Raw genomic sequence first — 23,822 nt, 5'->3', positions numbered from 1 at the left:
GCTACATATTCACAGGCATGCACTGTTTTCGCTCCACACCCCACGTCCAGTCGTCTTCCCCCACATTCACATTCTCCCATGCACCTTTTCACCACATTCGCCATGCAACGTAGCCATATGTATCTCCCCATACACACTCACTCGTCATCTGCCCATACCAGAACAAGCTCACCACCGCATTCCTCCCGATCTCTTACATTCCCGCCATTTATTTTCTGTGCCCGTGGCGGGACTGCTGGCGGTTTCTGGCAGCTCTTTCCTGTTTCATTTCTAACCTCTCCTTGTAAATCCTTTGCAGAGCCTCTTCTGCCTTCTCCTTATTGGCCATGGCTTGCCTCTGCCTTGCGGAGGTGATGCGGGCCTTCCTCTTCACTCGTCGAAAGGTATCCTTCCTCAACTGGCTAGCATTTGCCATCCGCTTCTCCAGATCAGCCTTTATCTTTTGCCGCTCTTGTTTAAGCTCGATGGGTTCTAAGAGCCGAGGTTTTCCCGATGGGTAGGGATTTCCGTCCAGTGACACGAAAAACACCACACTACCATTGTCTTTTATATTAAGTGTCTGGGATCTTAAGACACCATCTTGCTGGAGTTTCTCCAGCACTTCTTGCTCAGACTCTCTTCCGTGGCTCCTCAAGGGCCGGCTGGAGGAAGAGTGGCAGGTAAATCTTCGCCACTACAGTAACTTCACCTTCAGATGACACATTGTCTTGCTCCAGCGGGGCAATACGATTCCTCTTCCTTTTGGAATTCACACATCCCATCTTGGCTCATCATCAAAAGTTTGCAAAAGCATACGTCTTCACTCCACGATTGGTAACTGACCTCTTGTCAACCCGCCTGACGTGATCTGATTGTCTACGTCACGTGGAGAAAACTGACCAGTAAGCGTTCTTCAGACTTGCTGCGTAACGTCACATGACATTACTATGAAACGGGCGTAACAATGAGAAGCATCTATATGGGCCATCAAGTTATTTTTTAACGTTACCATCACGGTTTCAATCTGACCGTGCAGTGACATGACACAATTGGACTAAAGCTACAATTTCAAGAATGACCTTTCTCATAATTTACTCATACCTACATAAAACTGGGAAGAACTCTTTTGTAAAATTTCCTGACTCCATCAGTCAACTTCGTTATATTTGTTTGCGGTTTTAACATCGCTTTAAACCACGTTTACCATTTCACGGCGGTTTTGTAACCCGTCCACCTGATATCGGCGAAACTTGACGCCTGTTGTCAAAAATTTTCCTTTATAATCCTTGTTCAATGTCTGACATACGTCTGTTTAAACGTTCCTCTTGCAAGTAACCACGGTTTTTATGCAAATGAGAATACGTGTCGTTGCCTGATGTTGTGCTTGCTATAAATGGGAAAGCTCATCGTTTGTTTTTAAATTTTGCACAAATTTAAAGCTTTTCGATAATAATACAATTGTCATGATGGCTTTTTTATTTATTTGATTAGTTTTTGAAACCATATTCAAGAATTCTTCACCTACATGACGGCAGCCAGTTCCTTAGTGGAGGAACGTGGTTTCGGTCTAACAATGCGCATATAGCACTACGTGTAAATGTAGATATCACCATGGGTACGAGTGACGTAGTACTCACATGTACAGTACTGGTTGTCATGAAAGTTGCGTGCACGTAGTGTTACGTGTGATTTGTCCAACGTGCCCTGTGAGTGTCTGGGGCATAATTTCGCGCGAGGTAGGGAGGAATTTTCCCACGAATGACGTACACCGTTCCATACCAATGGAAGACAAGTCGTCGTCACACGAGCGTCATCGACTGCTCAAGGCTTCACCAACGGTGAAACAAATTCTCTGTCCAAGACACCGGAGTGAAGCCATACCAGAGTTAATCCCGAGATACATATACGTATTCTGCCCTGTGGCAAGCGATTGAGCGTAATAGGCCTATCTTCCCACCACCATTACTTACTGTGCTGAACTTAACAACGCCAGCTTCATAGCTCAGTGAACCATTGCAGTGAGGTGATATAATATCCTGTGTGTAGAGCGGGACACCTGGTCCGTAGATATGGGTGTTCTCAGCATGAGATCTGAATCAGCACGAAGGACAAGATTATTGATTCCATCGGTGATTTACTCAAGAAAATTTCACTTACACGCCGGCGGTCAGCATCATGGTGAACTGAAACATGGCAGAGCCCGGAGGACACTCATGACCATCCGCAAGTTGTTGTCAGAGCTTTCCATGTACCGCCGGAGACAAGACTTCCTAAACTGCATGTATGCCATTATTGCTACAATTCATGTTGTTTTTACTTTCCGGATTTTTATTACTCGTTAAATACAGGGCACTGATAGTGATGGAACAAGAGACAGAGCAAATTTTATCTTGATTTTAGCATTGGAAATAATAGCAACAATGAACTCGATGACAACAGTTGTAAATTCAGTTATAAAATTTTGGTTAATTTGTGTGACTTTCCTGTGAAAACACTTATAATAGAAAATAAGCCAGTACAGAAGAAACTCACAAAACAGAAATAATACATATACTATATCAATAGGAACTTTATGGTAATTCCAAACAAATCCCACCACTAAACACGTCAAGATTTTGCGTAATAAAATATTACTCTTCACCTTAACAAGTATCACAGAGAAGTGCTTAATAAACATATACAGCTGTGTCACTATAAATACTGCCAAAAATATATACATAAAAATATATAATTAAAAAAAAACATAATGATTAAACAAATAAGCTATATAACAAATACTCTTCTGATTAAAGAAGTGCCTTACACTCTGCTATTAAACATTGCTTAAATACTTCATTTGCTTATTCATCCCCTAAAAATGATATATTGTGTATCACAGAGTTCTGTTGGCTAGAAATCTATCGCACATACATCTACATTCTTATAAAGCTACATTTGTTTTATATAATCCAGTCGATCAAAGAGCCTCTCACCAATATGGTCGCTGTGAGTTCAAGTCCAGCTCATGCTGGCTTCCTCTCCAGCTGTATATTGGAAGGTCTGCCAGTAAGCTGCGGATGGTCGTGGCTTTTCCCCCGGATCTGCCTGGTTTCCTAATACCATGTATGCTGGCCGATGAATGAGTGAAATATTCTTGAGTACTGCATAAAACACCAATCAAACAAATAAATATAACCAAGTCCAGACCATGTACAAGGTATTATAGCACAATTTAACACTAAGGGTACATGCATGACGTGCACCTCTAAGCTACACTGTGCCCTCTCTTCAATGTAGCCGATACCCACAACTGCCTGTCCTTAAAACCACATGAGGTTCTGAACAGCTTATCTCCCTTATCTGAGTTCTCTATTTCTTTTCTCGTTCACCTTGTTTGGTTTTGTCCCATGTGCTAGTTGTTGAAAAAGGACTAGTGCTATTTTGGTGGCCATCTCAGTGAAAATTTTAACTCACAGTTTTGGTTGTAGAAATGATCGAGCCTATAAACCTACTGAGATAGTTTTCCTTCCATTTCCAGGCCACGCCTTATGAGAGAAATCAACATTTTGGCATGTTTGCAAGATGTTTATTCAAGCATATTCTGACGGCATTATTCTTAGTACATTGATAAAATTGTACTTTTTGTGAAGTCCTGAAATTGTACAACCACACCAATGTAGTTTTGTCCCCTAAATCAAATTTAAAAAGGTGTATAAATTGCACTGAATATTCATTGACGATTTATGGAAACAGTTTCCTGAAAGAGTCATATCATATGCTGACTTATTCATACACTCGAGTTACACGATCCTGCATTTGATTGGTCAGATAAAAATGTAAGAGACAATACGATTGTTGCTAATCTTTTTTTAAATCATTTTTTTTATCAATTTATTATACAAATTAAAAACTTGTTCTCACCAAAAATGTGTGGAAAATTTTCCCATGATACCCATCAAAACAGTACTAGCTTGATACCTCCCTCAAACCCAAAACCAGGCACAGTGGTGATGAATGGTGTAAGTCATTACTTTTTAAAGACTTCAGGGTGACTCAGTACACTATTCAGCCCCCAACTTCTGCATGTTAAGACCAGGCTCAGTAACCTATTCTAAAACAGCACAGGCCTCCATGACCATCTCTCATGTACACGTACCAGCCAGCCAGGGGGTGTGTTTGATCACTGTTCATTTCTCCCCCAGGAGAAGTAACTGCCCTTCCCTGATGGGGGAACGAGAAGAAGGAACGAGGCCCCAGTCCCAAGCACGGCAGAATACCACGGACGTTACCGTCATAATCAACATGATACAGGTTCTCGCAGTACGCGAAGTTTGAGGAATGAACGCCGGCAGTAACAAGAAAACCCACTGCAAAAAATACAGTATATTACTAGACTATGAGCTATGTTTTCTAATTTATACACTAGTATACACTGTATGTAGTACATAATTACGATAAATGTTTAAATATGTGGTTCCTTCATCTTCTTGCAAAAAAGATTTACAATTTTATTTATTTATTTGATTATACTTTAACACCATGCTAGAGAATTTTTATATGTACTCGGTTTTCTATGAGGAGGAAGTGCCTGGGGGAAAAGCCTTGGCATGTCACAGACAAACTTTCCTACGTGTGACATACTTACTTATGTTCAGACAGTATTGGGGGAAGACAAGTGAAGATTAGACACTGCAAATGGCCACATTAGCTCACTGACTGCTTACTGTCGCTAACGCCCGTGCAGTGAGAAGGAGGGAGGGGTATGCAGTTTAAGGGCAGGTGAGCCTTTTCATGTGCCGCACATTTTCATAAAATGACGACAATTTGCCACGACTGATTGTAGTAAAAAATGATGTATGAATTCTATTCTTCTCCTTGTTGAAGCTCTTTAAGGTGCAGACAGAATTCTCTATAGGAAGTTTAATGATGACATTATTCTTTACAGGGCTTTTCACTTGTAAGATCAGACAAGAGTACTGGACAAAAACAGGTGGGTGGAGTTTTACCTGAAGTAAACCAGCTCACCTTGTTGTCCCATGAAATGGACTTCTTTAGGTCTCCCAGGTAGTTCCAGAGCCAGAGTGACGTCAACACTATCAAGAAAATGTAGTCATTGTATTATTACCACTGCTGAGCAGGTCATGCATGTCTTAGCCTGTGTTTATTTGTTTGTCTATCAGTCTGCAAACTTATACACAAATTTATGCATTGGCTTGATCAAATCTTGTTAACTGGCCTGTCGCAGGTAATCTAGATCTACTTCATGATATGGGTTCTTCTAACATTCTAATTTCAGTTATTTGTTTTCTTGACATTTTACGGCATACTCAACAATATTTCACTTGAATAAGAGCGGCCCACCTTATGTGTGAAAGGAATTCAACAAAGCCTAGCTGTAAAGAAACCAAAACACCTCAGCCGGTACATGACAAACCTTCCGATAAAAGACTCCAGCCAAACCAGTCTTTACCTGCATGTTCCAACACATTGGACACATTCAGGTAACAGGTCAACATAGGACAAACAATTCTTACATGTATTTTCCCTATTACATGCGGACCAACACTGAGTTCGTCAGCATGACAACTTGCCTCAGTTAAGTGTCTCCGTAGTTACACTGTGCTCAGTCACCTGTCTGCCTCAGTCACCTGTCTGCCTCAGTTACCTGTCTGCCTCTGTCACCTGTGTGCCTCAGTCACCTGTCTGCCTCTGTCACCTGTATGCCTCAGTCACCTGTCTGTCTCAGTCACCTGTCTGCCTCAGTCACCTGTCTGCCTCAGTCACCTGTCTGCCTATGAAAATGATGCTGATTTTTCTGTGTCAATAAAGACTGTGCAAATTGTTTCTCTGCACCGTACAGTTCTCTCATAATGTTTCAAAATACTGATTGCAGAAGTGGTTGAGACCATTGAAGAATTAAATAGGGTACCTGTCTGATTTGTTGAGTTCCATCAACACGATGTAGTTGCCGATTCCTACAGCTGCCCTGGTCATACGACTCCCAGTGTTCTCCAGGATGGTCTTTTCCTTCAGAACGTTGACAGCCCCAAATTCACCCTTGATGCACATGTACTTCTCTGAAGTACCCAATGTTAATGGACAGGGTCTGTAAACAATAAGTGTGTTATGTGTGTGTGTGTGTGTTCATTTCTGTGTTCTTTTTGTATAATTTCATTTTCTTCATTCATCCCATTCAGGTTTAACACTGTACTCAAGATTATTTGACACTGACTACAATGGTAGGCATATTAATGGGTGGAGAAAACTTAAGTGCCTGAAAAAAACCCACGCTTAAAGTTGTATAATCATGCTAGGGCGACATATGTGTGCACGTACATCGATCATGGTGCGCAGCCTTCTTGGCAGAGGGAGTTAGCATGCCAGCACAGCACAATGACCAAGGAGCCTCCCCGGCAGAGGGGGTTAGCATGCCAGCATGGCACAATGACCCAGGAGCCTCCCCGGCAGGGGGAGTGAGCACGCCAGCACGGCACAATGACCCAGGAGCCTCCCCAGCAGAGAGAGTTAGCATGCCAGCACAGCACAATGAGCCAGGAGCCTCCCCAGCAGAGGAAGTTAGCACGCCAGCACGGCACAATGACCCAGGAGCCTCCCCGGCAGAGGGGGGTTAGCATGCCAGCACGGCACAATGACCCAGGAGCCTCCCCGGCAGAGGGAGTTAGCATGCCAGCACAGCACAATGAGCCAGGAGCCTCCCCAGCAGAGGGAGTTAGCACGCCAGCACGGCACAATGACCCAGAAGCCTCCCCGGCAGAGGGGGTTAGCATGCCAGCACGGCACAATGACCCAGGAGCCTCCCCGGCAGAGGGGTTTAGCACGCCAGCACGGCACAATGACCAAGGATCCTCTCCTCAAGGTGACTTCAAGTCCAGCTCATGCTGGCTCCCTCTTTGGCCGTATGTGGGAAAGTCTGTCAGCAACCTGCGGGTGGTTGTGGGTTTCCCAGTTTCCTCCCACCATAATGCTGGCCATTGCCGTTTAAGTGAAATATTCTTGAGTACGGTGTAAAACACCAATCAAATAAATAACTAAATAAATCATGCTCAGCTAGAATACACTGTGCGTGTACACTATAGTGTACTGACATGTATGAATGACAGTGTGCTGAGATACACATACCATTGTGAGCGGAGACATTTGTATCAAAATATACCAAAATGTATGGATTACGGTGTGTGCAGAGACATATTTATCCCTAGTTCGTTAAGATGTATCCCAGTGTACTCAGATGTACACGTATGTATCATGGTGTGTGGAGATGGTAACCATAATGCTGTAACTCTTCAAACTTTTCCCATATTTGGAAAGTGTTTATCCAAGCATATTCTGAAGGCATTATTCTGAGTTCACTGATATAATATTTCTTACCAAGCCCTCAAACTGACCACTCCATCTAACGTAGTTTCGTCTAAAAAGTCTATTTAAAATTTGTGCATAAATTACACTCATAGTTGATCATTTCATAGCGAAAAGGTTGAGGACTATAAAGTGTTGAGACATATGTATCGGAGTGTGCTGAGAAAAAAGCATCAGTGTGTGCTAAGATTTTATTTATTTATTTGATTCGTACTCTACGCCGCACCCAAGAATATTTCACATACGATAACAGCCAGCATTATGGTAGGAGGAAACCTGGCAGAGTTCAGGGAGAAACCACACCGATCTGCAGGTTGTTGCCAGACCTTCCCACGTATGGCTGGAGAGGAAACCAGCATGAGCTGGAATTGAACTGTGTGCTAAGACGAATGTATCATACAGTACTGAGAGGTACCATAGTGTGCTGAGAAAAAAGCATCAGCGTGTGCTAAGATGCATGTATCATGTATCGTGTGTGCTAAGATGCATGTATTGTGTATCATGTGTGCTAAGATGGATGTATTGTGTGTGCTAAGATGCATGTATCGTGTATCGTGTGTGCTAAGATGCATGTATCGTGTATCGTGTGTGCTAAGATGCATGTATCGTGTATTGTGTGTGCTAAGATGCATGTATCATGTATCGTGTGTGCTAAGATGCATGTATCGTGTGTGCTAAGATGCATGTATCGTGTGTGCTAAGATGCATGTATCGTGTATCGTGTGTGCTAAGATGCATGTATCGTGTATCGTGTGTGCTAAGATGCATGTATCATGGCATGCAGGGGTTGGTGTATAATATTAAATAGAGTACTGAATGAATACCGGTTCAGGTGGATTAGTTCCATTTTTGCATTTCAGCACGGAAAAATAGATGAGGTCAAAGGATCGTCATCTTGCAATAAGTCCGATAAGCGTTTCAGGAGTTTCGCAAGGTCACACAGACATCGGCGAGACAGGTTACGGCTTTCAGTAACTAACATAGACTTGCTAGCTGCTAGACTGAATACACATCTGCCTGTCGACTCGACAGAGCCGTCAGCAAGTAGCATAAAATCATGTCTTTCAACTGTAGTAGTTTGCAAGAGCCCCCACCTGTCTCGCCAATATCTGCATAAGCATCTGAGACTCCTGAAATGCAAATTGGGATTTTTGCAGGTGCGCAATATGAATGATGACGACTGCGAGATGCAATATAAAATAGTATATTAAAGTGCACTATCTCTATGAAGAATTTCCACTTTCCGTACTCACCCCCTTGTCTTGATGTGTATGTGGAGAGGTTGTAAGGTTGTATGTCGGGCCAGACTCACTCCTGACTGGGTGGTCACTAGCAGATGGTCCCCAATGATCTGTAGACCCTGGATGAGTGGGTAATGGATAGGACTGAGAGTGGACTGGTTCAGGTCATTACAAACCAATCTGTAACACACAGGATAATAAGAGCCCCTGTTCCTAAGCAATGGAAACTCAGCCAAACACAGATTAACCAATGTTCTATTCTATCAGTTTTCTCAGAAATCTTCATCACAAAGACAGGGATAATGATCAGACTAGCTTCGGTCAAAGTTACCTACGGCTTATGATTGAATGCAATGCTGGTAACAATTAGACGATATCATGGGGAACATGGTTCAACCTGGAAGTCAATTTGGCTGTCAACATAATAATGACAACATCCAAAATATGGACCAAAGGTCAATAAAAAAAAAAAAAAGATTTTTCAAAAACCACACTTAATACAGTTAGTATATAATATAGCATTGCCAACAGTATTGTCAAAACATGGAATACATGCTGGGAAGGAGAGGCTATGGCAGCGTCAAGTATATTATTATTATTATTATCAAATATGAATGAGAGTGACCTATTTCAACTGTGTACTGGGCCCACACAGATTAGAGCTAAAGGTGGGTCATTTACCAGGGTAAACACTCTCTGTACAGGCCTTCTGTCCCACCCACTGCATGATCACATACCTGGTACAGTTAGGGTGAACACTGTACAGTCTGGGCCCCAGTACAAGTTTGGTGTCTAGGACAGCCTTTTCAGTGACAGCTACCACTGTCCCTGGAGCAATAAAACCTTCAGCTTCTATTTCACAGAGAAGTTCTGCCTTTGTGTTGTAGAAGTATATCCTAAGAAAAGGGACAGAAAATTGTCAGTCGAATGTACCCAAAATTCATTATAATTATGCTATAAATAGTCATCCTTTTCACACTTATTTGATACTGTTCGGCAGACTACGACGTGAAAGATAACATGGGGAGGTATAGGGAAATGAACAAAATTAGCGATATTAGAGAAGTATGGCTGATAATAACCAGAAATTATAGTATGTTTAAGACAACAGAACAATGTGCACAACATAAATAAATTGTGAATGTCTACAAAGCCTGGTTTTGGATTTATGAGGCCGTAAAGCAAGGTTTTGTATTAACCCGTATGTTATTTAGACAATCTTTTCACTGCAGCATGTGAGCGAGTAAAATGACAAATGCCTGGATGTTCGGGTTCTCAAATATGAAGACAGGATCAGCTGTAACTTCTGTAATAAAATCATTCTGATTAGATGCTAATGTTTAATATATTTTAGGGGCCTCTGTGGCCGAGGGGTTAGCACACCAGCACGGTGCAATGACCCAGGAGCCTCTCACTAATGCAGTCGCTGTGAGTTCAAGATCAGCTCATGCAGGCTTCCTCTCCAGCCGTACAGGACAAACGTCCTGGCTTAAAGCTACAGTCTACACAGTGAGATTTTTTAAATACTGAAATTCCATTTCAAATTAATTTGAATTCCATCCAACAAGCACACCATCTTTATTATTTACAGCCAAATTCTGATATAGCTACTGAATATATCACAAGATTAAAACACATAATTTGCTGTGTTCGTCCCTTCCACAGCCAGAGAGGTGTGAGTGTTCAAAATCACAATTGCAGCTAGAGCTTTTAGTGCTTCCTCATGATCAGGAGGGAAAATAGGCTTATTATGTGATGATTTCTGCATGATTTATTATTATTTACCCTTATTTATTTATTGATTTATTTATTTATGAATTTATTTATTGTAATGTTTCACTTATTTATTTATTTATTTATTTGATTGGTGTTTTATGCCATACTCAAGAATATTTCCCTTATAGGACAGCGACCAGCATTATGACGGGAGGAAACCGGGCAGAGCCCAGGGAAAACCCACGACCACCCGCAGGTTGCTGACAGACCTTCCTACTTACGGCCTGAGAGGAAGCCAGCATGAGCTGGACTTTAACTCACAGCGACCGCATTGGTGAGAGGCTCCTGGGTCATTATGCTGCGCTAGTGCGCTAACCAACTGAGCCACGTTTCACTTATGTAAAAGGTGTCTTATTTACTTGTTAAACAGGTTTTTCCGCAATATTAGCGAAAGAGTGTCTTGTAAAGATCAAAGAACTGACGTTACCTTCTTTGATCTTCAGTTTCTCTTCTACCTAAAGGCTTCATGATCAGTTCTCTGGTGACCCCAATTATCTCCCCTTTACAGCCATGGTGGATGCTATCAGCAGAGGGAATTCTCAAGCTGATGTGGAACACATTCCCAAAAGGATCTGTATCAGGTTCACAGACGATGGTTGGGTTCAGGAAGCTTTCAGCTGTCTCACAGTTTATCAACTGCAAGAACAACAACATTTCAGAAACTCAAGATATGCCCATAGGGATGCAGTTTCAATAAGCTTCTGGGTTTATAATGATGTAGACGTAGTATAGACTCGAACAAGCAATGTACATGTATCGTAAAAAAAGGCGTGACTTTTTTGTCTTTAGCATTCATTTGTATTGAGCTTCTAGGACAATGGTAGATATAGTAAAGCCGGATCCTAACCGTAATTCTACAAATACAGTATTGTGGCCTATTACATGTATATACTTTATCCAGCACTCAACATTACCATTTACTCCATTCTAGACACTGACAGTTCAAGTGTGTGTCCTATGAGTAGTAATTTCTATTTTAGACAAGTGTTTACCAAAAACATGGAATGGTGTGAAGAAAATACCAAGGTCATCTTACAGATCTCAAACCCACGCTAGTTCAAGCTCGACTGGTGAGGATAGAAAGGCCACCCAACGTGTCAAACAAATACAGAAACCAATGGAAGGAGTTGTATAATGATCATACTTATATGATAGGCCGAAAAACAATGTCAATGGTGACAGTAATATGGAGGAACATCAGTGTTTGTCAGTGCCCCAGGTGGACAGCCCAAAACCTGACTTCTTATCCAGCAACCCTCCCACATTTTAAAGAGTTACTTTAGTGTTAAGACCTGTATGTCCTAAAGGCAAGGTTAAATGATAAGGATTGAGATAGTCAGACGTGCTTTTTAAAACTGTAGAAAAAATTCATTGTATTAAAGCTGTTGTTGTTGGTTCAGGAGGATAATACGGAAACAAAAGTTTTCTGCGGTTTCCTATTTTGCCTGGTGTGACGTCATGCAAGAACACTTGACGTCCCCCATCACTGACGTATAGCTACAAATCAAATCAAACGCGCATGACATCATTCCAGCATAACTGCCTTACTCGACGTCATATCAGCCTGATTCATCGTCAAATATGGAATACTATTACGTCACATCAGGAAAATTTTACGGAAATTGCCGAGGATTTTGTTTGTCAGGACTCTTCACTTACTGAGTTTAAATAGCATTATTCAGCATAAATTTGTTTGAACAGTGGTGCTAGTTATTTTCCATGGCGGTATCCTTCATATCAGTTTGATATTTCCACCTGGCCTCTCTTTAAGTTATACATGAACGCTTTATTAACATGTATATTTTTGCAGGCAGCAGATTCTATATGTTTGCTGGTTCAACCCCTGATGTGTCTTTCCAAAGCTTGAGTGGCTGGGTGGGGTGCCATGTCTGGTGTCTAGTCAGTCTGGTGCAAGTACACTGTGACTGGCCAAGTCATGTCTTTTGTCTAGACTGCCCGGTGTCAATACAATGGGGCTGGGTGGGGTGCCATGTCTGGTGTCTAGTCTGTCTGGTATCATTACAAGTTGACTAGGTGGGGTGTCATGTATGGTGTCCAGTCTGTCTGGTGCCAGTACACTGTGACTGGACACGTCATTATTTCTGGTGTATAGTCTCTCTGGTGCCAGTACACTGTGACTGGACAAGTCATGTCGGGTGTCAATACACTGGGGCTGGGTGGGGTGCCATGTCTGGTGTCTAGTCTGACTGATGCCAGTACACTGTGACTGGACAAGTCATGTCTGGTGTCTAGACTGCCCGGTGTCCATACACTGGGGCTGGGTGGGGTGCCATGTCTGGTGTCCAGTCTGTCTGATGCCAGTACACTGTGACTGGACAAGTCATCATGTCTGGTGTCTATTCTATTTGGTGCCAGTACACTGTGACTGGACAAGTCATGTCTGGTGTCCATACACTGGGGCTGGGTGGGGTGCCATGTCTGGCGTCTAGTCAGTCTGGTGCAAGTACACTGTGACTGGACAAGTCATGTCTGGTGTCCAGACTGTCTGGTGTCAATACAATGGGGCTGGGTGGGGTGCCATGTCTAGTCTGTCTGGTATTAGTACATGTTGACTAGGTGAGGTGTCATATCTGGTGTCTAGACTGCCTTTTATCAGAACACTGTGACTGGACAAGTCATCAATTGTCTGGCATCTAGTCTGCACAGTATCAGTACACGATGACTTGGTGCGGTGTCATGTCTCATGTCCAGTATGCCTGGTGTCCAGTCAGCCTGGTCTCAGTACACTGTAACTTTGTGGGGTGTCACGTCTGATGTGTTTTTGTATGGTTACCCGGTGATACAGAGCAATAAAATGAAAGAAAGTGTTGTGAAGAGACCAATATTCATTTGAAAGCAGCATTAAACCTGACCTGAACAAACCAACCAACAGACAAACTGAGCTTTAGATTTGCACTCACCACACAAATGTTGTCCTTGTTGTTTGTGTTGACGGTCATGGAACTCATCTGTAGCACAAGCATCTGCCCCACCTGGGTGTGATGGGACACCTTTAACCTGAATACGTTCCCAGATGCTGATTCACTGTAGATCTTCTTGCGACATCTGTCACCTGTTTTCTTGGCTCTTTTTGTAAATCCCTTCCTTTCCAGTTTCGCCATCTCATTTACCATTTGCCACTGATGAGAAACATATTGTCGAATTGCCTGCAAGATAAAAAAATAAAACCACCTAAAACCTTGCAAACAACTACATTTATGACTTCAAAGAAGGATAGTAAATGATGATTTTTGTACATTGTACTGTGATGTAGATAATTTGAAAACATTTCCGTTCGTTACAAGTCACAATATTGCATTAAGCAACGTAGCTTTCACAGAGGCTCTACGTGCTACATATACCGGCCCGGATAGCACAGTTGGTAGAGCATCCGCTTCGGGACCGGTAGATCCAGGATCAATCCTTGGTCAAGTCACACCTAAGACTTTAAAAGAGGAAGTTGTAACTTCCTCGCTTGGCGTTCAGCATAAGGGGGATAGTGCAACGACTGGTTGACCCGTATCAGTATAATGGCTCGGGCGGGGCGGCTTACTTGCCTTCGGTAAGTCGTCTCAGTGATGCAGCACTAAATAAAAGAGCGGTGGAAATCCGTCCTGCAACAAGGAGGCACATTACACGTGCATGCACCCTAATGATTCCTTCGTCGTCATATGACTGAAAAATTGTTGAGTACGACGTTAAACCCCAAGCACTCACTCACTCACTCACTCACCTGCTACATAAGACCATTTCTACGGCGTGACTTGTACATTTATATGTCTTGTATTAAGCGGCTTTGGGTACCCTATGCTTAAATGTAACTATGATTTTATAAGTACTAGATTACAAAACTCAGTTTCATTTCCATTTTCCTGAGACATGCCTGACAATAATTCAATACCATCTGGAGCACATTTAAAAAAGTGTACCAACTCTGTCCCAGGTGCAATTACCCTGGGGACACCATGGAAGTTACGTTAGTCGCAATTTGCGACTGCTTTGCATATAGGTTTGCACATATGCTTGGGGTTTAATGTTGTACATTTTTCAGTCATACGGACCAGGAGGAGTCATATATTGTGTCTTCTTGTGGCAGGACGAGTCGATGCTGCCAAAGTGCCGCCGCCACTGAAGTATCAAGCCAAAGACACCAGACATGAAACCCCTCCCAGTCACAGTATACTGACACCATGCTAACCAGGCCAACCAGTCCTGTTTCCTTGCTCTAGCAACTCAGTACTGAATCCCTTGGGAGGTAGCAGCAGACTGCTTTGTAAATCAGGCCCCTGGACTAAAAAAAGTATTATACCTTGTGGGACACCAAACTGATCACTTTTAAGAGATTATTCTGAATTCGTACATGTCTGTAGCTACATAAATTTTGTTTTTTTTATAAGAATGCAGAAGTATTTGATTACATAAGGACAATATCCTGATGACTTTGAAAAGAAAGATCTTAAAAATCACGAAGTTAAGAGTCTGTGGAATATGACTTTAATGTAACACCAACCCTGGACTTTATAAATAAATATATCCAATTTTACCCTCGACGTGACTGCCCATCCCGAGCTGTGAAACAGCTCCAAAGCTTCAAGCTGCTGACTCATTTCTGTAATGTCCGTCTCTTCCTTTCGTATGGTATCGGCTATTTTCTACAACAGAACAACAGAACAGAGCATGAAGCAAAAGAATATGGGTTAATTTCCACCCACCATAATACAGGCCGCAATTCTATAAGTGAAATTATCTTGAGTAAAGCACCTATAAAATAAAATATTTAAATAAACAAAAGAATATGGGTTAATTTCCACCCACCATAATACAGGCCGCAATTCTATAAGTGAAATTATCTTGAGTAAAGCACCTATAAAATAAAATATTTAAATAAACAAAAGAAAATTGTCCCAGTTCTAAACATGTCTACAGTAGGAACAAATGAGTAGCCTCCCTTTATAATGTTTTTGTCAAAGCGTTACGGCATAGCTAAGCTCCTCACCTAGTCAGCTTATGATTTTGTGGAAACACCAGTGTTGACCAATCCTAATCATATTTCTGTCAATGATGGTTATCTGATAATCGCAAACATCCATAGTTTTGAATATGACATAGTTGTCATAGTTTATTTATAGATAGATTCTGATGGAAATTCTTTCAGCTCTCCCTGGTTTGGCTGCAGCTTCACGTCAGGAAGTTTGCCCTGCTTTTCACAAATGGGCCCAGGAGCAGATGTGTAACCTCCGTTTCAATTGTCCCACATGTAAGCCTGAACATCATTGCGCACAAAGTGAAAAAATTTTCAGCATGATGTCAAATAAATACAATGAAGGAAAGCATTTAAATGCCTCTTGCATGAGACAAATGTTCAGGCAAAGCATCATTGGCGAAATTCAATCTCGCAACAAAGAATTCACAGAAAATTGGGAAAACAGAAATATATTTTCCTGAGTTAATTCTGGTGATGTGAGGCTCCTGGGTCATTGAACCATGCTGATGTGCTAATCACCTCAGCCACGGATGCCCCCACCATGTTCATATAGTGAAAAATTACCAAATTAAATATCAACCAAATATATAAATAAATGTATCAACACATCATAGCTGTGATTAAACAGGTACATCCAGATGAAGCAACCTCTGGTGGAGCTGATGTACAAAAACTTGAAATTCTTTACCTGTTTAATGTGCTGACGCAGAGTTTTCCGGAGATCCAGCTTGACCCACTGACCAGAGAGTGGACAATGCCAGGTTAGGACTGCAGTCTGAGTACCATCGCTGCTCCACTCACGTTTATCATACCTTAGCTTGCTGGTCAGCAACAGGTAAACTGTCCTACCACAGGAGTCTCTGAACACTTCTCTCTGCTGAGGCAAGAGGAGGTAATCTGCAACAAACGTATTTGGTCTGTTTCATGCATTTACGACTTCACCTGACTGTTGTTCAACACTAAAGCTATGAATTTTTCACTTTACATGATGGCGGCCAGTTTTATGGGTGGAGGAAACTATCCCATGCGTGATATATAGATGACCTCAATGTTATTTTGTTTTTTATATTTTTTATTTATAATTTTATACAGAAAAAAATGTATGGAAAATTATGAAAACCATATTTGGAATCATCTAGATATGGCCCTTCAGATGATGTGTACATTATTTAAAGGTGGTGTGCTTCTTTCAGTCAACAACAACACTGTCATCGGAGAAGACACTGAAAGATACATTAAAAAAAAACCCTTAAAACACCACAGAATACAGGTAATTCACCTATAAGAAGGCAGTCAATTTGTGGGTGAAAGAATTCATAAAATACTGTAGTCCTTCACCAGTGTCTAACAAACGTCCCCACTCCTGAAACAAGGATCAATTCCACAAAGCCATTTCTGACTTATGTTAAAATTTGAAATGCAATTTTAGAGCTTATGTATAGGACATAGTATGTAAAAGTTTAACCCCTGCTTAAATGTTGTCTTAAGATAAACGTGTCAAAATTTCAACTTCAGGTTCCAAATACTATTAAATCTTTGTGAAGATGTTCTACATTTTGGCTCAAGTCAGAAATGGCTTTGTGGAATCGGCCCTTGACCAAGTCACATGTTTGTTGTAAGTGAGTGAGTGAGTGCTTGGGGTTTAACGTTGCACTTAACAATTTTTTTTCAGTCATATGGCGACAAAGGAAACCTTAGAGCACAGGAGAGATTTCCACCGCTCTTTTATCTAGTGCTGCTTCAATGAGACACCTTACCGAAGCCAAGTAATGGCCTTACCCAAGCCATTATACTGATACGGGTCAAACAGTAGTTGCAATATCCCCTTCATGCTGCAACTTCCTCTTTTAAAGTCTTAGGCGTGACTCGTCCCAGGATTGACCCTGGACCTACCGCTCCCGAAGTGGACGCTCTACCAACTATGCTAGCGGGGCCGGTCTCTGAATATTGAAAGAGATCTTACCAGTAGAATGTTCTGATTGGTCAGCTGATACTCCAGGCCGCCAAACTTCACTGTGCAGTGGCACAGACGGGAAAGCAAGAGACCTGCGAATGGATTATTGTAAGAATAGAAGATCTAGTTACATATATCAACTGCAAGCCAAGTAATCAGTTTTGCATCTGGCCCAAAAATAATGGTGTATCGGTATATTGTAAATATGAACTACATGATTGCTGCTTTTCCATTTGGTCTCTATACACCTGCATTGGCTGCTGGGTCTTGCTAAAAAAACGTAAATATATAATATGACTTTATACTAGTATAAGATAATACACTAGTTTTTTTAACAATTCAGACCTGAGGACAGCACTTAAGATAACTGACCTATTAGGGGCACCTAGGGGCCTTTGTGGCTCAGCTGGTTAGCATTGGGTAATGACCCAGGAGCCTCTCACCAATATGGTCACTGTGAGTTCAAGTCCAGCTCATGCTGGCTTCCTCTCTGTAAGTGGGAAGTTCTGCCAGCAACCCGAGAATGCTTGTGGACTTTCTCTGGGCTCCACCTGGTTTCCTCCCACCATAATGCTGACCACTGTCATATAAGTGAAATATTCTTGAGTACAGCGTAAAACACCAATCAAATAAATAAATGAATAAATATTAGGGGCACCTCACCAGTACTGTGCAGTAACTTAAAGGAGGAGAAAAGTGAGCTAACAGTCATCAGAAGGATCATGAGGAAATACATGTACTAATTTTTAAGATTTTTATTAATGAGGAAAGTGCCATTATATGTTAGTCAGACTGAAAAGGTGGACTTTGAGCAATATTTTGGTACAATGAAGCGAAAGCATTTTTTTCGCCCCAAATTCTTCACACATTACATTTTGGTGAAATATATACATCAATTAACTGTTTCCATGTTATATTAAATGTATATGTACCGTTGCAAAAACATGTACAGCTTTCTTTATAATGAGGTATATATATTGTAGATTATAACATTATGCAAAGGACAAAAAAAAAAAAGAAAAAAGTGACACAATATCCTCCACCATACGATCTGATCAGTTCACATACTGCACTTTTGTCAGTAAAAAAAATGTAATTACCTTTAAAAATCATTACAAACATAATGTTTTTTTTAAATAGATTTTTCCATGGTCCTTTGGATGACGTTTCCTTCATGTTTTTTGATTTCTTCTTCATTAACTCATAGAGTATGTAGGGTTAGGCCACACTGATTTAAGTTGTTGTTTTACGGGCAGAACAAATCTTTTTCAAGTGGGTATAAAAATAAAACTTAAATATCTGAGGAAAATATGGAGTCTCCCAGCATTTTACTTGTTGAAGATATATTTATGATCGAACAGCCATGAAAAAAAAAAAATTAATTTTTATATTTATTCCACTTTTGGATTCTTCATTAATGTCTTCATCAGTAAAACACAACATAAATCTTGGATTTTAGATTCCTTATTTTCACATGGGAACAAGAAATCAGAGAAAAGGAAACCTAGACAACCTGCTTCAGATGGCGTCAAAAACTGCTGACTGGACAAGCTTGTTTCACATTTCTGGCTAACTCCCAACTTTACCTAAATACCTACCCTGTGAATGGGTCCAAACGGATCGTCCTCATTGGTGGAAGCAGCATCTGGAGGTTTCCTGTCAGGTTCCCGTCAGCATCAAGGTGCAGAGAGAGATCAGAGCAGGAGATGTCAGTCACAAACAGCCCCCTACAATACAAAACCACTGTCAGGTCACAAACAGCCCTCTACAATACAAAACTACTGTCAGGTCACAAACAGCCCCCTATGATACTAAACCACTGCCAGGTCACACACACACCCCCTTTAAAACAAAACCACAGCCAACTCACAAACAGTACCCTACAGAACAAAACCACTGCTAGGTCAAAAACAGCCCCCTACAATACAAAACCACTGCCACCTCACAAACAGTCCACTACAATACATAACCACTGCCAGGTCACAAACAGCCCTCTACATTACAAAACCACTGCCCAGTCACAGAGTGCCCCCTATGATACTAAACCACTGTCAGGTCACACACACACCCCCTTTAAAACAAAACCACTGCCACCTCACAAACAGTACCCTACAGAACAAAACCACTGCTATGTCAAAGACAGCCCACTACAATACAAAACCACTGCCAGGTCTCAAACAGCCCTCTACATTACAAAACCACTGCCAGGTCACAGATAGCCCCTATGACACAAAACCACTGCTACCTCACAAACAGCCCCATACAATACAAAACCACTGCCACCTCACAAACAGCCCTCTCTAATACAAAACCACTGCCACCTCACAAACAGTCCCCTACAATACAAAACCACTGCCACCTCACAAACAGCCCCCTATAATATAAAATTACTGCCATGTCACAAACAGCCCTCTACAATACAAAATCACTGCTACCTCACAAACAGCCCCATACAATACAAAACCACTGCCACCTCACAAACAGCCCCCTATAATACAAAACCACTGCCACCTCACAAACAGTCCCCTACAATACAAAACCACTGCTACCTCACAAACAGCCCCCTACAATACAAAACCACTGCCACCTCACAAACAGCCTCCTATAATACAAAACCACTGCTACCTCACAAACAGCCCCATACAATACAAAACCACTGCCACCTCACAAACAGCCCTCTCTAATACAAAACCACTGCCACCTCACAAACAGTCCCCTACAATACAAAACCACTGCCACCTCACAAACAGCCCCCTATAATATAAAATTACTGCCATGTCACAAACAGCCCTCTACATTACAAAATCACTGCCAACTCACAAACAGTCCCCTACAATACAAAACCACTGCTACCTCACAAACAGCCCCCTACAATACAAAACCACTGCCACCTCACAAACAGAATCCTATAATACAAAACCACTGCCACCTCACAAACAGAATCCTATAATACAAAACCACTGCTACCTCACAAACAGCCCCATACAATACAAAACCACTGCTACCTCACAAACAGCCCCCTACAATACAAAACCACTGCCACCTCACAAACAGCCTCCTATAATACAAAACCACTGCTACCTCACAAACAGTCCCATACAATACAAAACCACTGCTACCTCACAAACAGCCCCATACAATACAAAACCACTGCCACCTCACAAACAGCCCCCTATAATACAAAACCACTGCTACCTCACAAACAGCCCCATACAATACAAAACCACTGCCACCTCACAAACAGCCCTCTCTAATACAAAACCACTGCCACCTCACAAACAGTCCCCTACAATACAAAACCACTGCCACCTCACAAACAGCCCCCTATAATATAAAATTACTGCCATGTCACAAACAGCCCTCTACATTACAAAATCACTGCCAACTCACAAACAGCCCCCTATAATACAAAACCACTGCCACCTCACAAACAGCCCCCTACAATACAAAACCACTGCCACCTCACAAACAGCCCCCTACAATACAAAACCACTACCACCTCACAAACAGCACCCTACAATACAAAACCACTGCCATCTCACAAACAGCCCCCTATAATACAAAACCACTGCCACCTCACAAACAGTCTCCTATAATACAAAACCACTACCACCTCACAAACAGCACCCTACAATACAAAACCACTGCCACCTCACAAACAGCCCCCTATAATACAAAACCACTGCCACCTCACAAACAGCCTCCTATAATACAAAACCACTGCTACCTCACAAACAGCCCCATACAATACAAAACCACTGCCACCTCACAAACAGCCCTCTCTAATACAAAACCACTGCCACCTCACAAACAGTCCCCTACAATACAAAACCACTGCTACCTCACAAACAGCCCCCTACAATACAAAACCACTGCCACCTCACAAACAGCCTCCTATAATACAAAACCACTGCTACCTCACAAACAGCCCCATACAATACAAAACCACTGCCACCTCACAAACAGCCCTCTCTAATACAAAACCACTGCCACCTCACAAACAGTCCCCTACAATACAAAACCACTGCCACCTCACAAACAGCCCCCTATAATATAAAATTACTGCCATGTCACAAACAGCCCTCTACATTACAAAATCACTGCCAACTCACAAACAGTCCCCTACAATACAAAACCACTGCTACCTCACAAACAGCCCCCTACAATACAAAACCACTGCCACCTCACAAACAGAATCCTATAATACAAAACCACTGCCACCTCACAAACAGAATCCTATAATACAAAACCACTGCTACCTCACAAACAGCCCCATACAATACAAAACCACTGCTACCTCACAAACAGCCCCCTACAATACAAAACCACTGCCACCTCACAAACAGCCTCCTATAATACAAAACCACTGCTACCTCACAGACAGTCCCATACAATACAAAACCACTGCTACCTCACAAACAGCCCCATACAATACAAAACCACTGCCACCTCACAAACAGCCCCCTATAATACAAAACCACTGCTACCTCACAAACATCCCCATACAATACAAAACCACTGCCACCTCACAAACAGCCCTCTCTAATACAAAACCACTGCCACCTCACAAACAGTCCCCTACAATACAAAACCACTGCCACCTCACAAACAGCCCCCTATAATATAAAATTACTGCCATGTCACAAACAGCCCTCTACATTACAAAATCACTGCCAACTCACAAACAGCCCCCTATAATTCAAAACCACTGCCACCTCACAAACAGCCCCCTACAATACAAAACCACTGCCAGGTCACAAACAGTCCTCTACAATACAAAACCACTGTCAGGTCACAAACAGCCCCCTATAAAACAAAACCACTGCCACCTCACAAACAGCCCCCCTACAAAACAAAACCACTGCCACCTCACAAACAGCTCCCTATAATACAAAACCACTGCCACCTCACAAACAGCCCCCTATAATATAAAATTACTGCCATGTCACAGACAGCCCTCTACATAACAAAACCACTGCCAACTCACAAACAGCCCCTTATAATACAAAACCATTGCCAACTCACAAACGGCCCCCTTATAATACAAAACCATTGACAGGTCACAAACAGCTGTAAAATACAAAACCACTGCCACATCTGATACAGGTCACTATAAAGAAAAATTTACATAAATGTACCTTTCTAGCCTTGCTCAGACAAGCAGATCTTTAACTCTCTCTCTCTCTCTCTCTCTGTCAGTCAGTTGTGGGACTGTCACATTTTTGACATTTTATATTTTAACACAGGACATTTAACGAGGTGCCTGAGTGGAAGACAGCATCAACTCTGTGTGCGATGTTGCCAATGTAACAAGAACTAGGGTTTGTTATTTCCCACTGTACCTTCACAACCATTTTGCTAAGCGTATTAAATTCCTTGTGATATGCCATGTTGAGAATCATACTGCTATGTTACATAAGATATAAAACCAAGTAATCTCAAATCCAGAAAACCTTCTTACCCTTTGCTTTCATGATTGAAAATGGGGTGACACAACTGAGTCCTCCACTGCAACTTTATCACAGGAAGTTGGCCATGTTTCTTCACCATGTCAACCATTGGTTTCCAAGGGGTGTAATTTCGTTGTGGATGTGCAGGCTGGCCAGGTAGGAAGTCCAAGTCATGTAAACGAGTCCTGAAAAACATTCAATATCAGCCTGCAATCAGATTTACATCAATATCATCCCGCAATTGGAAGTATGTCAATATCATCCAGCAATCACAAGTATATCAATACCAGCCTGCAATCAGAAGTACATCAATATCATCCAGCAATCAGAAGTATATCAATGTCATCCAGAAATTACAAATACATCAATATCATCCAGCAATCAGATGTATACCAATACCAGCCTGCAATCAGAAGTATATCAATACCAGCCTGCAATCAGAAGTACATCAATATCATCCAGCAATCAGAAGTACATCAATATCATCCAGCAATCAGAAAGTACATCAATATCATCCAGCAATCAAATGTATATCAATATCATCCAGCAATCAGATGTATATCAATATCAGCCTGCAATCAGAAGTATATCAATACCAGCCTGCAATCAGGTGTATAGCAAACTCATGAAGCAAGAGAGCATATAACAAGTTACAACCAAGGATTACTTTGAATAAACTGTAAAGATGGTTTTGGTTGTGAATCACACGAAACTATAAAAGATTAAGACTAGAGATGGAAATAATATCAAAACTACAGTAGTTTTTACACCTGGATTGTATTTTGCATATCATGCATACATAGAGTGTTCACATATACATATACATGTAGTTAAACAGAAAAAAATTACAAAAAACAAATAAAATGCATCAACACAAATGTTTACATCTTGATGAACAATCCAGACTTAACAGATACTATTATAAAGGATCTAAAACTATGCAAAACAAAGCAGCATTTTAGAGGCAAATAAATGTCATAAAATAAAACTGGTGTTGAAACATTTAACTTTCCTGGTAGAATATCAGACAAACTTTAAATCACCTTTTTTAATTAGCTCAATAAAACTTCATTCTAAATGCA

At 41.5% G+C, this 23,822-nt stretch overlaps 1 protein-coding gene across 1 annotated transcript in view; it reads right to left on the bottom strand.

Moving 5' to 3' along the window:
* Positions 1-208: 208 nt before the first annotated feature.
* Positions 209-23,822, bottom strand: part of LOC135479766 (uncharacterized) — a 35,473-nt gene continuing 11,859 nt past the window's right edge. The window contains exons 10-22 of the mRNA XM_064759671.1: positions 22,752-22,925; positions 18,889-19,017; positions 17,300-17,382; positions 16,025-16,233; positions 14,897-15,004; positions 13,274-13,519; positions 10,780-10,988; positions 9,314-9,472; positions 8,589-8,756; positions 5,888-6,064; positions 4,984-5,051; positions 4,082-4,325; positions 209-641 (exon numbers count right to left, since the gene is read on the bottom strand). Of these exons, the coding sequence (XP_064615741.1) occupies positions 209-641; positions 4,082-4,325; positions 4,984-5,051; positions 5,888-6,064; positions 8,589-8,756; positions 9,314-9,472; positions 10,780-10,988; positions 13,274-13,519; positions 14,897-15,004; positions 16,025-16,233; positions 17,300-17,382; positions 18,889-19,017; positions 22,752-22,925 (2,407 nt within the window). The remainder of the gene's footprint in view (positions 642-4,081; positions 4,326-4,983; positions 5,052-5,887; positions 6,065-8,588; positions 8,757-9,313; positions 9,473-10,779; positions 10,989-13,273; positions 13,520-14,896; positions 15,005-16,024; positions 16,234-17,299; positions 17,383-18,888; positions 19,018-22,751; positions 22,926-23,822) is intronic.

The sequence above is a fragment of the Liolophura sinensis genome, chromosome 12 (assembly GCF_032854445.1).
Source record: "Liolophura sinensis isolate JHLJ2023 chromosome 12, CUHK_Ljap_v2, whole genome shotgun sequence".
Lineage (NCBI taxonomy): Eukaryota > Metazoa > Mollusca > Polyplacophora > Chitonida > Chitonidae > Liolophura > Liolophura sinensis.
This window is presented reverse-complemented; position numbering and strand designations above follow the sequence as displayed.